The 16,889-nt window shown below is 36.2% G+C and overlaps 1 protein-coding gene across 1 annotated transcript in view; it reads right to left on the bottom strand.

Moving 5' to 3' along the window:
• Positions 1 to 259: 259 nt before the first annotated feature.
• The window catches only part of SKIC3 (SKI3 subunit of superkiller complex), a 20,374-nt gene continuing 3,744 nt past the window's right edge, over positions 260 to 16,889 (bottom strand). Inside the window, exons 2-11 of the mRNA XM_059416386.1 lie at positions 14,644 to 14,710; positions 11,825 to 11,969; positions 9,769 to 9,859; positions 7,559 to 7,702; positions 5,973 to 6,064; positions 5,453 to 5,528; positions 4,770 to 4,910; positions 2,153 to 2,251; positions 1,936 to 2,044; positions 260 to 327 (exon numbers count right to left, since the gene is read on the bottom strand). Of these exons, the coding sequence (XP_059272369.1) occupies positions 260 to 327; positions 1,936 to 2,044; positions 2,153 to 2,251; positions 4,770 to 4,910; positions 5,453 to 5,528; positions 5,973 to 6,064; positions 7,559 to 7,702; positions 9,769 to 9,858 (819 nt within the window). The 5' untranslated portion in view covers position 9,859; positions 11,825 to 11,969; positions 14,644 to 14,710. The remainder of the gene's footprint in view (positions 328 to 1,935; positions 2,045 to 2,152; positions 2,252 to 4,769; positions 4,911 to 5,452; positions 5,529 to 5,972; positions 6,065 to 7,558; positions 7,703 to 9,768; positions 9,860 to 11,824; positions 11,970 to 14,643; positions 14,711 to 16,889) is intronic.

The raw sequence follows: 16,889 nt of genomic DNA on the forward strand, positions 1-16,889 counted from the left end.
AAAAAAAAAAAAAAAAAATCCTCATTTTTTGAGGTTAGTTGCTCAAACTGTCAGTACAGATCTCCTTTCTGAAATGCTCTTTCCTTGCCTTCTCTGTTGCTTCATATCAGGTTCCACCACCTTCCTGTCTGACCTCTCTGCTGCTCTGTTTCCTACTTTCCTCTTTCCCTGCCTTTCCCTTCAAGCCAGCCAGCACCACCCAAGACAAAGTTTTCAGCTTTTTGCTCTATAGTCATCCTCTGAAGTCACCCACTACACTTCATTCACTTGGACCCACACGCAAGTTATTTCCAAACCTTAAGTCTAGCCTTAGTACTAATCTCTCACCTGCAAGCCAGACAGGCATTTCCCTTTGAATGTCTACTAACCTCTCCTCTCCATAACTCAACTTTCTTACGGATGATCATTCCACAGTAGGCCAACTTTTCAAGAGAGCTAAAAGTAAAATAATTATCTTCCTCCCTTTACCTCTTAACAAATCTAATTTTTTCATTCACCTGTTACTTTCTATTGCCACTGTCATAGTCCCAGTACATTCATTCACAAAATCATTTAGTCTACCCAATCTAGTCTACCTTCTATACAATCTATCCCACAAACCCTGTTAGTTTGACTTTATACTTCATAAATTGATTCACTACAACATTTGGTATTTATCTCACATTAGTGAAAAGTACTCTCACAAGTCTATCTCTGACTCAGTTAAAATAAAGGGGATCCACTTACTTCTTACCAAAAAAACCCAACTCTTAAGATAATAATGAATTTTAATTCAGACACGGAGTCAAGATGGAATACAAGTAGGACTGAGAAGGGAAAGCTAAAGTGGGGAGAGCCAAGGTAGATGCAACAATACTTTTCCAACAGGCATTCTCCCTCAGTTACCTCTATCACTAGTTTTCAACAATTTTTCTATTATGAAACCTGCAATGGTCATTCACACACAAAGCATTCCCAGGTGTATACTCCTTTAGCAACAAAATGAAAACAATTAAATTAGTAAAGCTCTGCAAACTTTATAATCATTAACACATCGGTGCTGGTACTGTTGATCTATTTCAATGACTGATTTCTGTGAATTTTGTTCATCAGATGAATACAGGCATGGACATGAGTGACGGTTAAATTATGTAAAACTCTATTCAGCACAGATACTGACAAAGAGGACAGAGGCCAGTGTGAAAACCATGGAGGTCAATCTCCTGTAAACTAACTGAACACCAGCCCTGGGCATGCGATATCACAGGCACAGGTTCTGACAACTCCCAGCATGCTAGCTGTCATCAGCTCTCTCTCCTCCCCACTCCAAGAAAGAACACAAAGAAGAGCACCAGGCATAAGCGTAGACATACACTCCGACTTGAATCTGCTCTATTTCATTAAACAAGTAGATCCTTCACAAAGTTCATTACTTTACAGTACCACAGCATCTATAACCATGGACTTGTGACACTGTAACATCAATGCTGAGAATGTATGACATTCATAGCTGTAGGCAAGATAGTTCAACCTACTCAACCAAAATCCACCTTACTTATTCCTTCCACTAAAGCAAATAAACTATTCTACTAGTCCTAAAAACTGCAACCTAGCGCCATACTTCTGCTCATGCCATCTGCGTACCTTTCACCTCTTCCTGTTTATCTAATTTCTGAGGAAAATTTAAGACTCTCTTCAATTCCTATCTTCCAAAAGCCTTCACTGATCAACAATGAACTCAGTTATTCATTATTCCTCTGTATTATTATACTTTTCTACATTAATTAGCCTCTTCATGTGCACAAAGATAACACACTGTACTTCCTTGTATGTCCAGAATTATTCAAACAACACCTTACACAGGGTAAGCACTGAAACAATTTTTGATTGATAGCAACAACCTTCCCATATGTTCATATACTTCAAGAACATACAATATAATAGGGAAGAACTTACCTGATTCAATTAAATGCAAACAAAGCACTTCTAATGGATATTGTACAGTGGGATAGATGTTTATCATTCCTTCACAGGCCTTCTTCAATCTAGCGGTCTCATGAGGAAACTCGAAAATATAAAAGTAAAATAAACTAAGTAATAGTAAAATATGCTTGTGAACACCTTCCTAATTAGAATGTAAAAGTCACATTAGAGATTTTTAAAATCAACTTACTTTGGATAAACAGTGAATGAACTGTCTATAAAGTACTTGGTGATCTTCACTAGGAATCTTATCTGATAAGTCCAGTGCATTCTCAAAGGCAGCTAAAAGCTGAAACAAACAAAAAAGCTATCATCTTTAGCATACTGAAATGACAAATGTAATAAATAGCTGAATGTATATGACTCACTTATACAATATACCACCTCAACTAACGAACTGCAAATGTATTTTACTATCTCGTGTTTTTCTGTACTATATATTGTCTGGACCTGACAATTTTTTATGAGGGAAAAAATGTCTACGCAAGTTTTAGAATACAATCTAATTCCAACTGGCAGGAGACTGCACTGAACTAATGAGGGATAACTATAAATTAATATCATGAATTTAATAAAACATTCTTTAAGTGGTCACTGTTCCCTAGAAAGTAGTCAACTGGAGAGGTCTAGTCTTCTTTATATACCTGTGTAACTAAAACTAATCAGACCATTTTTAAAACATCTCTACTGAAATCACCAGTATGTTCTTTGGACTATCTTCAGTGGTAGCAAATCTTTAATCTTAAATAAATTTGTGAAGTTAAACTTTTAAAAAGGAAACCAGAAAAATGACTGAACTATAATAAAATCACTTCTTATCCAGTATTACTAAATGACTTTGAAGAAAATTCCAAAAGAAGCTTTCTAAATATGTTTTGAGCAAGAACAATACTAAAACCCAGATCAAGAACTTTTAAAGAATATCATTCATTTGGTTACACAAGTCCTAATTTTTTTAAAAAATGATTTTCCATGACTTCATTTATTTTTATTTTTATTTTTTAAAGTAGGCTCCATGCCCAGTGGGGCTTGAAATCATGACCCTGATATCAAGACCTTAGCTGAGATCAAAACTTGTATGTTTTGACGGAGGCACCCACAAGCCAGCCCCTCCATGACTTTGAAATGAAAACTCATAATATAGGTCACTGCCTCCAAATTTCTTTATGAAGTATGATATAAAGTTTACACAAATGAAGAAAATTTTACTCCTCTGATAAAGTTAATGACCTTGCAAAAAGGGAAGCCTAACTTACACCGTTTAGCACAAGGGTTTCAAAAAATAGTAGTGCAATTAATCCATCTGGAAATCAGGTGACATATTTTTTCCTGAACACACTGAAATAAGCAAAATTATCATTAGAATTCAAGATGGAAATAACTCCACCCCAAAATCCTATTACTATTTTTAACAGTTAAAAATCAATTCTTAAAGGGGTGCCTGGGTGGCTCAGTGGGTTAAAGCCTCTGCCTTCGGCTCAGGTCATGATCCCAGGGTCCTGGGATTCTCTGCTCAGCGGGGACCCTGCTTCCTCCTCTCTCTGCCTACTTGTGATCTCTGTCTGTCAAATAAATAAATAAAATATTTTTAAAAAATCAATTCTTAAAATGACAAGCATAATTAGTTCTCTTTCATGGAGGAACACAGAACAGGTAATTTTTTAAAAAATTTATTTATTTTGGCATTTGGTATGTTTGATATTCTGATAACCTATAGTTTTTCAATGAAAATAATGAAGTCATATGAAGATAAGATTTAAGTTTGCAATTCACCTAATTTTGTCACTGTCCAATTTTTTTTCCACAACTAAACCTATACCCAGATAAACCCACACACAAACAAATGCAAATCATAGTCTTCTATTTTTATCTTCAGCATTTATTTAGGACACTGCCTGACATGTATAGTAGATTGTACATAAATATTTTCTGAAAAAAAGATTAATAAGTGAATAAATGAACAAACATACAAAAATGTACTTCTCATCCTATATTCAGTCTATAATTGCTTATATTCAAAAAGTCCATTCAATTGCACAAATATACACTGAATGCCTATATACAATAATAAGAAATTAAGCTGACTTTTAAACTTACAAATATAAAAAAGTAGAATGGAGATATTTTCTAATAGTATCCCAATATATTTCTAGATATAAGTATCCCAAATAAATACTTTAAACAAAATGCTCTAAGCTGCTAAACTTCAAAGTAATTTAGTACTCTTCATGAACTTAAAGAAACATACCTTTACACATACCTTTAAGTAAGTACAACTTTTTAGAAATTACAGCAGTTTTATGAAAGCCAATTTCACTTTTCTTTTTCACAGTGATTAAATAACTGATTTACTGGATTAGTATGAACCCAGGGAAGTAAACTGTGATCCCTAAAAACCAATTCCACTCTGTCCAGACTTAGTATGAGACTGCAGGGAAATAATTCTGACTTTAAAAGCAAGAACCCCTATGAATTTAAAATTGAACATGAAGGGGCGCCTGGGTGGCTCATTCAGTTAAGCATCTGCCTTCAGCCTTGATCCCTGGGATCAAGCCCCACATCAGGCTCCTCACTCAGTGGGCAGTCTGTTTTTCCCTCTCCTGCTCCCCTGCTTGTGCTCTCTCTCTTTCTCTTTCAAATAAATAAAATCTTTAAAAAATACATTAAAAAATAAAATAAATTGAATACTTACAAAATATCAATTTTAATGTATGGTACTTTTCTATATTATTCTATTTCCATTTGCTAAATTCAATTAAATGATCAATATTCATGATACAAACTGCAGGGAATAAACAGGTCAATACCAATTGCTGGGTCTCATTATTCTGATCCTCAGTACTCTCAGCCAGCAACTGAGTCAATTTCTTCCACAGCTGGTGAAGCTCTTGGTTGTCTGCACCTTCCTCCTGCCGTGTCTTTATCAACTTGTGCCATGTTTGGGCCACCTATCAAGGAGATTTAAATTTTTTTTTAATCTTAAATATCAAAAACACCAATTAGAAATATAAAATCTACAAATAAAAACATTTTTCATCTGCTAATACATAAAAATAGCAAAACCACAGAACTTCATCTATTATGAACTCCACAAGAACTATGGTGTCTGGGCAAAACCAGACAGCCATTATATTAGAAGTACAACTAATATAACAGAGTGGAAACAGGAATAATGACTACATGCCCCAAACCTTGTAACTATAGCATCAGCTATAAATGCACCACAAATATGTCACTAAATTCTACAGATGATGCTTTTACTTATTTTATTTATCCCTGCCCAGTTTCAAAAAGGTCTGGAAGTTAGAATAACTAAAACCTGAAATTTAATTTAGTTTCAAAACACTATAATTTGTAGTATCTCTCTATATTCTTTTAATATCACATTACATACTAATTGTTTAAATTTTCCCTTAAGCTAAATGAAAGCTTTCTTCTAATAATGGCTTTAGTAAAAGAAGTCTACTACCCCACCAAATCATTAACCAACCTCTACGTGTTTCTTTTCTTGGTAATATAGATCCACAAGTTTCTTACAGACATCGCACCACTTCTGCTTGTCAACACTTAGAATAAAAAATTTAAAAAAAAAAAAAAAAAGGATTTTGAATCTGATTAATGAAAACAATCAAGGGCTTAAGATACTAAAATTAAAATATCCCAATAATACTACTGTCAGGTACTATTTTAAATTAGAACATATCCTCTTTCATAACACAGGAAAATTTTATAAAATGAGCCTCTCATTAAAAAAGAGAAGGTTTAAGAAATAATATCTTCCATCATATTACCTAAAAATTATATCAAAGTTCCCAAAAATTAGTCAATCCTCTTACTATTAGTGTTTTGATTTTATTTCAATCACAAGCAAAAGATTTTGTAACAACACTATGAAAGAAAAATGCTTCTCAATTCCCAGTAAATGTTTGGAGTACTTCTATGGAAGTTTTAATCAGTTTATTCAAATTAAAGCTTTTAAAGACACAGGGCTTTCCCCATATAATGATTACCTTTCATAAAGATCCAGGAGCTTCTGGTAAACACCAGGCAAGTCATCCTTAGCATTTATGTGGTTACATTTCTCATATAAGCTTGCTAGCCCCTAAAATAGGAAACAGTAGAGATTATTCTAAAAAGTCTAATACTCTCAACATTCATTTTGCTAAGTAAAGTGACAATATATAAAGATTATTTACGATAAAGAAAATTGTAACTTAAAAATAAAATAATGTCTGGTATTTGCCTCCAAATAATTAGGGTGGGAGAAAGTAGATCAAAGCATAGATGAAAAAATACTGGCCACGTGTGGATTTTTACAGAAGCTAGGTGATAGCCAGAGGGGCTCATTTTACCATTCTCTTTACTTCTGAAAATAAATCTAAAGTGGGGCATCTTGGGGGCTCAATCGGTTAAGCGTGCAACTCTTGATTTTAGTTTGGGTCATCATCTCAAGGTCTTGAGACAGAGGCCTGAGTCAAGCTCCATGCTCAGCAGGGAATCTGTCTGATTCTCTCTCCCTCTTCCTCTGCCCCTCCCTGCTCATGCATGTGTACATGCGTGCACTCTCTCTCTCTTTCTTTCTCTGTCTCAAATAAACTGATCTTTAAAAAGAGCTTTGAAAATATATTTGAAGTGGTTCACAACAAAAAATCTTAACTCTTATTACTATATGACACTACTTCTATATGGTCAAAAAAAAATTGAAGTAATTTGTAGAAACTGTCACCTTTGCTTCAAAGAATGATCAGGTATTTTAAATCAATCAATACATAATAAAAGCAGGCATCTCTCTAAGTGTGTTACCAGATAGCCCCTCTCATGTTCTTATTCACATAAATATGAGTCAAACAGGTTCATGGTCTCCCAAGCCTACTGCCTATTTATCACAGTTTCTAAGATGTAATTGAGATATGAAACAAACTTATTAAAGATGAAAAAAGCTGGGGGCACCTGGGTGGCTCAGTGGGTTAAAGCCTCTGCCTTCCACTCAGGTCATGATCCCAGGGTCCTGAGATTGAGCCCCGCATTGGGCTCTCTGCTCAGCAGGGAGCCTGCTTCCCTTCCTCTCTCTGCCTGCCTCTCTGCCTACCTGTGATCTCTGACTGTCAAATAAATAAATAAATAATCTTTAAAAAAAAAAAAAGATGAAAAAGCTGGAGAAGCCAACATAAAATATGAAGAACTTTAAATAAGAAAAAAGAATTTCACTCAAATACATAGATTTGCAGATTTTTTATATCTTACCTTTAGAAAACATATTAATATGCATTTCTTTTCCCTTGAATAAGCATAAGGAATATTCTTGGTAAGTCTTTCATATACACACATAATTAGAGATTTACATAATCATATTTGAATTCCAATCCTCACCTCTGAAAATAATCCATTGGGTTGGATGTCAAATAATGTTAAATAGCATCACAGGCATTTTTTTTTTTTTAACTGATGTACAGGTTTAGAAGATCAATACATTTAAAACTTTTTTCTTCTATGGGGTAATTAATGGTTTAAATGACTTTTTTAAAAGCTGCTACCTACATTTTTTTTAAATGTGGCAAAAAATTTCCCATAATATAGGAAAAAAAAATCTACATACCTGCCAAGCCAGTAATTGATCTGGCTCTAGTTCAGCAGCTTTTTTATAGGCACCCTGAGCCTGATCAGGTTGTTCCAACTCGGCTGCAGCAACACCAATAAAGACCCAGGCATTATAGTTATTTTTCTCTTGTTTTAACACTGTCTGATGGAAAAAAATTAAAAGAACGGGTCATTAAATTCTGGAAGCTAATGAACAAACAACGAAAAGACTACTTGAGTGTCAGGAAATCTGGATCTACCACTAAGGGTGATCTTAAGAACGCCACTCAACCTCTCTGGTCTTCAGTTTCCTCAAGGAGAGCAGGAGATGGATTGGATTGATAAGTGAAAGGAGTCTAAAATGAGGTATATATACTAAAAGCTGCCCAAGCAATGCTGATGCCTCCTCATCCTCCTTGCAAATGAATACTATGTATACAAAGAACACTAGACTATTCATATCACCTGACCATCTTGCTGCCTCCACTCCACACTACCACCAGTAAACTCACAAAACTCTTTTCTATATCGTTTCACTCTAACCAACACCCACATTGTCCTGCACTGTGATAACATTTCCAACTATCAGACAGATTTTTCATTGAAATAACAAGGTAGGGAGGTAGGCTGACCCCAATGTGACTATACCACATATGTTCAAAATAAATAGAGGCAATGAATGTTTAAATACCACCTGTCAATGAGAATAAAAATTGTATGTAGAGCTATTGCTTTCAGAAAGAACAGGTACTCGCTAAAGTGAAAGTCTGAAACAGAAAACAAAGATGTTCTAGTGACAGAAAACAAAACTAGTAGCTAATTAAATCTAGTAGATAATTAGCTCTTAAGATTTTACCTATTCTAGGGAAAATAAGAATATTTTCATGAGCTGAGACAGTCAGATTATTGTGTTTCTATGCATCCACATGACACTTCTAGCAATCTCTCATCATTCTACAGCACAAATTCCATTCTATCCAACAATGTTTTCTGCCAAACAAACTAACAATGTGGTAACTACCAAAGCTGACAATTGTTTAACCTCTGAGATGTCCAATTAGTTGACCCCCCTCTTATTCTACCATCGCCCCACTTCTCAGTTCTTATCCCTCCTTTTCCAGCTTAGACTCCAATAACCCATCACTGTCATCCCTCCCTTGTGAATATCCTCAACTCTTTCACCTCTCTTCCCCATCATCTTTCTCAACATCCATACTTGAACCCCAGCATGCCCATTACTAAGCTTCAGAAGCTGAACATGGAGAAACCACACAATTCAGTTCACTGATTTCACTTCAATAACATGAAACTTCAGATGGACATTCATTAGAGCATGGCAGTCCTTTCAATCACCACTAGTAAGTTAAATAAAAACCACTTCATACCTTTTTTTTTAATCTCAAATCTCCTATACAATTCTTCTTCCACTCTCAGCTTATGCCTTACTAAGAAAATAGAAGACATCAGAGGGAACATTCCTCTCTTCCTGTCCCCAAATCTACAAATCTGACAGTATCTACACCTATCTTCCCCACTGCTAAGATGGAAAAAGTATCGAAAACTCCACTTCGGGGTGCCTGGGTGGCTCAGTGGGTTAAAGCCTCTGCCTTCGGCTCAGGTCATGATCTCAGGGTCCTGGGATCGAACCCCGCATTGGGGTCTCTGCTTAGTGGGGAGCCTGCATTCCCCCTCTCTCTCTGCCTGCCTCTCTGCCTACTTGTGATCTCTATCTGTCAAATAAATAAATAAATAAATCTAAAAAAAAAAAAAAAAGAAAGAAAGAAAAAGGAGAGAAAATTCCACTTCACGCTCAGGATCCCATCCTCTCTCATTCCTACCCCTACACTCTCTCTCCTCCACATTCAATTTCTCCCTCTGGACAGGGACATTCCCCTCAACACCTTACAAAGGAGCTTTAGAATCATGAGCTCCCCTTCACAAACCAAACAGAATGATAGTGTCAACATACCATTAAGAAAGAAAACTTTATGATACAGTAGTGCTCCATAATACATCCCATCAAAAGATATCGGATATTCATATTTTGAGAGTGTGGTTTTGCGTATGGCCAGTGTAGTTTATCCTAGCACAACCACTCTAATGGTCTACTTAATAATCTAACCACTTTCATTAATGTTGAGACAAAAAATGATACACATGTTACAAATCCAAAAGGCTTGTAAATGGGTAAAATAATTTTACTGTGGGATAAAAAAATGTTTCAGTTACCTTACAATGTTTCAAAGCTTCTTTGTATTCTTTGTTTCTGATTGCATCTCTAGCACTTTTTAGAGCAGTTTTTACTTCCTTGCTAGACATTCTGTGGAAATAAAAAACTTGAGAGAACCTACAATAATTCCAACAAACTTAACCATCTGAAAAATGCACATGTAATTCCTTCTACCTGGAATACTCTTTCCACTCTAAGATCCCTATACTGTATTCCCTCACCTCTTCAATTTTTTTTTTTTTAAGATTTTATTTATTTATTTGTCATAGAGAGAGAGGCGAGAGCAAGCACAGGCAGAGTGGCAGGCAGAGGCAGAGGGAGAAGCAGGCTCCCCGCCAAGCAAGGAGCCCGATGTGGGACTCGATCCCAGGACGCTGGGATCATGACCTGAGCCGAAGGCAGCCGCTTAACCAACTGAGCCACCCAGGCGTCCCTGCCTCTTCAAATTTTTAATCAAATGTCACTTGCTCAGTGAAACCTTGGCTGGTCACACTACTTAAAATTTCAACCCTTCCCCCACCCCAAACCCAACTACACAATATTCTCTTAACCCCACCCTAACATTTAGCATCTTCTACACTATACATTTTACTTATTTTATTTATTTTCTGTTCCCCAAACCCACTAGTATGTGAGTGCCATGTAGGCAGGGCTTTCTGTCTGTGGTTGTTATTGCGAACTGCTGTACTGCCAGGACTGAGTATCTGACTGTATACATTAATAAATATTTGTTGAAAGTCAGTTGTATTTGAGTTATACTCATTGTTCATATAGTAGATGATCTAAAAGGCTAGGATTCAAAGCACATATCAATCTCAATCTAATTCTACACAAAGCAAGTTTTAGTAGAATAAGCCCAAATCACAAAGTAAAAAACTAACACAAATTAATTTCAGTAACTTTGATATAAGAGCATAGGAAAGCAATCTGCTTTAATGCTGGTTTCTATAGAATATAAATCAGGATATTAACTTGTTCACAGCAAAGGTCACTGTCAAGTTATAGCAATACTGTATTCTTTGAAGAGAAATAAATGCAAAGTTTACACTTGAATGAAGGTGATGAATATGCTAGAGGATTATTTCTATAATAAGAAGATATTTCACTTGGGAGACAAAGTATTTCTTCATTGAACTATGTTAACATAATTTTAAATAAACTAATGTATCATAAGATTTTACAACTTATTCTGATTTACCGGTAAACAAGTCAAATTCAATCACACCTCAGTGGTAAAAACAAGAGATACTTGTATTTTTTTGACAAGTTCATTGAACTCTAATCTCATCAGGAAACAAATCTGGGTAAATTATAATCCACTGGAGACTGCAGACGTTCATGGCAGAAAAATGAACCAAGAAGATGGCTTGTTGACTCAGTATACTGATGTCCTTTATACCCAAAGAGGCTGAGGTACAAGGGCAGATCAAAGAAGTTTAAGAAAGTAAGGAAAGGGGCGCCTGGGTGGCTCAGGGGGTTAAAGCCTCTGCCTTGGGCTCAGGTCATGATCCCAGGGTCCTGGGATCGACCCCACATTGGGCTCTCTGCTCCGTGGGGAACATGCTTCCTCCTCTCTTTCTCTGCCTGCCTTTTAGCCTACTTGTAATCTCTGTATGTCAAATACATAAATAAATTTTTTTTTAAAAAGTAGGGAAATAAAATAATAATAATAATAATAAATGTTTTGACTTAAAGAATGTTAGATTCATGGGGCGACTGGGTGGCTCAGTGGGTTAAAGCCTCTGCCTTCGGCTCAGGTCATGATCTCAGGGTCCTGGGATCGAGTCCCACATCGGGCTCTCTGCTCAGCAGGGAGCCTGCTTCCTCCTCTCTCTCTGCCTGCCTCTCTGCCTACTTGTAAAATAAATAAAATATTTTTAAAAAAAGAATGTTAGATTCAAAATAATAAAAAAATTAATATATAAAATCAATTTATTTGCAGCTACAATCAGATTCCTTAAATAGACAGAAAAGTAACTTTCTGCTTAGTTACATTAATTATACAATTAAAGCTACACAATTCATATGCTCTCATTTTAGAAATCGTTCTCTTACCTGAAATTATCTTCATATAAATTTATAGCTGCAAATGTCTGGATTTTTTTTTTTTTTTTTTTGGTGAGTAGGCACCAAATTTCAATGCTGATTTCAAATTAAATTTTCTCACACCAAAGTTATCTTGGGTAGATAAATCTGTAGACTACAAAGAAGAGAAATAAAAAATCAACAATGATAACAATTAGGGTCTCTGGGTGGCTCAGTGGGTTAAAGCAACTGCCTTCAGCTCAGGTCATGATCCCAGGATCCTGGGATTGAGCCCCAAGTCAGGCTCCCTGCTCAGCAGAAGCCTCTTCTCCCTCTCCTACTCCCCCTGCTTGTGTTCCCTCTCTCACTGTCACTCTCTCTCTGTCAAATAAATAAATAAAGTCTTAAAAAAATTATGGTGACAACTAATCTGGACCAATAGAAAGGGATTAAAAAAAAGACATTGAAGGGGAAAAAATTAAGTTTAAAAAAATTAAGTTAAAAAAGAACAAAAACAGTTTCAAGATATGACCAAGCAAAAACAAACAAGAATTCAGATTAGTGAAAAGAAAGATCACCATCTTTATCACCCAGGATTTGAGTGGAAGCACATTCAAACGAGGCAGAACCAGCCACCACCAACTGTATATACAACCCTGAGGCCATGCACTTCTTATGACATCAAAGAAATAGAAAAGAAGGTTCCTGCTCTAAAGAATATAATTTAAACAAACCTAAGACATACGAGTCATTAGAGAACCAAATCCTGAACTAAGGATAATGAGTACAACTACAAGAGATGTTTCAAAGAAAGAAGTATGGTGTGAGGTAATGAGGAGATACCAGAAGACAGGATTTAAGAATGGAGGGAAGAAGGAAAATTGCTCCAGTCAAAAACAACTGCACTGGCTAAGACAGAGAAATAGGAATGAACGTGGCACCGGAGGATTCACGGAGAAATGTGGGCTCAGTGAAGCAGAAGAGACTTGCTGAAAACAGAAGAAAATGAAGCTCACTGGACAAATGAGAACACTAGACTATAGAAGACGGTAAAAGTCAGTCATACAGGGAGCCTGGGTGGCTCAGTCAGTTAAACGTTTGCCTTTGGCTTAGGTCATGACCCCAGAGTCCTGGGATCAAGTCTCACATTGGGCTCCTTGCTCAGTGGGGAGCCTGCTTCTCCCTCTGCCTGCCTTCCCCCCCCCCGCCCCGCTTATGCATGCTCTCGCTCTCTGACAAATAAATAAAATCTTAAAAAAAAAAAGTCATTAAGAAAAGAAAAAGACACACAGACAGGTGTAGACTTAAATACAGCAGCAAAAACAGAGCTGTTAAATGCCTCTACATAAGGCATTTTTAAAGACCACAATAAATAAACTCCACTCTTTCCTTGGTAACCAACCGATAATGTTCAACACCCTTCCATATCCCCAGATGTCTCCACCAGTAATGGCATTTACCCTTGCTGCAGTGGGATCTTTTATTCTTCCTTTCCTCTTCCTTCTTCATTTGATTTGGCATTTAGCATAAGAGGCTAGCACTTAGGCCCTCCCTCTACACCTAAGAATTATACGAGAAATACACAGACACAGAAACAGACAATATAGATACGTAGAGACAGATCAGTTATAGGGGATTAACTGATTTTTGAAAAGACAAAATAATTTGCCCCTTTCTAGCTCTAAAAACTTCTTCCTAAACATAGCTTTCCTATGTACTAACCTACCAGGTATCATCAAACTCACTTCCTTTCATAGAGCAAAAACCTACAAACAAAAATGATACACCTCTCTTAGGGACACTTCCCTCTATTGCAAGCATTTCCAACATTTCAAAGAAAAATCTAGCTCTTTTACAAGTGTCCTCAATGTTATTCCACAGCCCCACCCACTTTCCCCAGATAATTTGTATTTTTTCTCCTCAATTGTGAGTCATTTCTTTTCTTTTCTTTTTTCTTTTTTTTTTTTTTTAAGATTTTACTTATTTATTTGACAGAGAGAGATCACAAGTAGGCAGAGAGAGAGAGAAAAGGAAGCAGGCTCCCTACAGAGCAGAGAACCTGAGGTGGGGCTCAATTCCAGGACCCTGGGATCATGATCTGAGCTGAAAGGCAGAGGCTTTAACCCACCGAGCCTTATTTTGTGCATTTTCTTTTCTTTCTTTTTTTTTTTTTTGAAGATTTTATTTATTTATTTATTTGAGAGAGAGAGAGTGAGAGAGAGAGCACAAGCAGGGAAAGCAGCAGAGGGAGAAGCAGACTCCCCGCTGAGTGGAGAGCCAGATGCAGGGCTCCATCCCAGGACTCCAGGATCATGACCTGAGCCAAAGGAAGACACTTAACTGACTGAGCCACCCAGAAACCCCAGTTTGCACTTCCAACTCAGTGAAAGGATTTCTACTACCAAACTAAAAGGGTTTTTATGCAACATAGCAAGCATAAAAAGTAGCAACAACTGAACTTAAAAAAAAAGATAGAAAGTGACACACATGCCAAAATGATAAATCTCAAAGTAACAAATGTAGATGGATGAATTACTATGTCCTACACACCCCAGTTAAAGCTATGGAACCTTAAGTTACATTCTGTTGTGTAGATACAAAGACTCCACAAAGCAAAAAAACCCAACAATATAAATAATAATAACAATAATAACAATGGAAGTTAACTACAGAAAAGCAAACAAGGTATGTTTAAATCTAATAACAAAAATCTAAAGGTGTTTGATGACCTATAGTCTGGCATTAACAACCTACACCATCACACCCTTCTTCTGAAATGAACTAGTAAAAGCAATTACTAAGTAAAAACAGACTCCAATTACCTATTACTTAGGATTCTAGACACTTACCTTTTACCTATTATCTTCTTTCTTCTTTTGGAATTGAATTTCAGATTGTTCCTTAACCATTATTCATCTAAATTAAGCAAAATATGAGACAGTTAGGCAAATAAAAAGCATGATAAACAGCCCAAAACTCAGTGAATTTATTAACACATCAGATTCAGGTTTAATTTTCACAATCACAATTTAAAACACAATAAATAATTAGGTACAATTTTTCATGTTTTTTTTTTCTACAATTTCCAAATCGGTCTATGTACCCATAGCCTCAGATAATAAAAGGAACTTCCATAAGCAATCAGAAAAAGTTCCAAAAAACATTCCAGAAACTCAAAATACATAAACTTCAATATAAAAAAAAAAGAGCCAAAAAAGGGTATCAATTATTTCTATGCTACTTTGTTAAGAATCAAGGACAATCAACAGTACTTATTTATTCCCTATTTGCAGCCTAACTACACTAAAGTGAACCTGTTTTAAACCATAAAAAGAATTATAAATATGTAAAATGATGACCACATCATGTAACTAGATTAATGTATAATCTATTGAAAAGAGAGAAAACTTTCTTTAAATGTCAAAAGCCCAGCTAAATAACCATCTGAAATATTAACACAAAATTCTACATAATATTATCCTAAGTATCTTTTGATGGGATCTCTGGAATAAATTGTCAAAAAAAAATTAATCTAGAATGCTTCATGGAGAGAATGGAAGCAGTTTCAAAAAACTGAATAAAAAAAATAGCAATGCAGGGCCACCTGAGTCGCTCAGTGGGTTAAGCCTCTGCCTTCGGCTCAGGTCATGATCTCAGGGTCCTGGGACTGAGCCCCACATCAGGCTCTCTGCTCAGCATGGAGCCTGCTTCCCCTTTCTCTCTGCCTACTTGTGATCTCTCTCTCTCTCTCTGTCAAATAAATAAAATCTTTAAAAAAAATAGCAATGCCACTTAAACTAGGAAATGAACAAAATTTACATGAAGCCGGTGGAGATGGACAAAAAAGAGAAAGTGAGCTTACTGAACTAAAACATGCACTGGCAGTATACTTAAATAGAATGGTTAGTTCCAGAGAAAAGGGTCCAACTGTTAAGGAAAAAAGTACCTTTCTACCATCTTTCCATACTGCCATAATGGTGCATGCGAATGTACTGGCAGGTGTTTTCAAGTTCATTAATAATGCGGAAAAGCGAGGCAATCACCAGGTTCTTACTAGGCCATGCTCCAAAGTCATCAGCCAGTTTCTACACCAAAATGCTGAAGCATGGTGACACTGGCAAATTTGAAATCACTGATGGTCACAGACCTGGAAAAATTGCTGTGAGCCCAGGGGCAGGTTCAGTAAGTATAGAGTGATCAGCCCCAGATTTGATATACAACTCAATGATGTAGAAGAATGGCAAAATAATCTGCTCCCATCCTGCCAGACGGGTTTCACTGTGCTGACCACCTCAGCTGGCATGATGGACCATGAAGAAGCAAGATGAAAATACACAGGAGGGAAAATCCTGGGATTTTTTTCCTAGGGATGTAATACTTACGTGCAAATAAAATTCCTCAGTGGAAAAAAACAGTACTGTGATCCAAATAATGGTTAAGAAAGTACAATAAAAGTTAAAACAAGGTTACCCTTGTTTGGAGGGAAGGTAAAATGAAAGTGAAAAAACTGACTCCATTCATTACACTAACTTTTTTAAGCCCCAAACCACCCTGATGGTAATTAGTCACTTCAACTCTGTTCTTAAAATTAACACCCCAGGCTTTGTCAGCCCCTTAGCTCTGCCATACCCATCCACCAAGCCAAAACTTGAACATGTTCAGAACGTGCTTAGGAATCAGATACATCTAGGTTCAAGTACAATTGGAATTTGGACACCTTACTTCACTACTCCAAGCCTAAAGTGAAGATTATATCACTTACTTGATATCCACATAAATGGAGTGCCTGAACGTAAGACACAGTTGACCCTCACACAACATGGGCTTGAGGTCCACTTATACATGGATTTTTTTCAATAAATGTATTTTCTGGACTATAAATGTACTGTAAATGTATTTTCTTTTCCTTAGGATTTTCTTAATAACCTTTTCTTTTCTCTAGCTTACTTTATTCTAAGAATACTGTATATAATACATATAACATAGAAAATAATGTATTAACTCTCTATTATCTGTAAGGCTTCTGGTCAACAGAGGGCTATTAGTAGTTAACTTTTTAAGGAGTTAAGAGTTACATGTGGATTGTTGGCTGCAT

Source organism: Mustela nigripes, chromosome 12 (assembly GCF_022355385.1).
Source record: "Mustela nigripes isolate SB6536 chromosome 12, MUSNIG.SB6536, whole genome shotgun sequence".
Lineage (NCBI taxonomy): Eukaryota > Metazoa > Chordata > Mammalia > Carnivora > Mustelidae > Mustela > Mustela nigripes.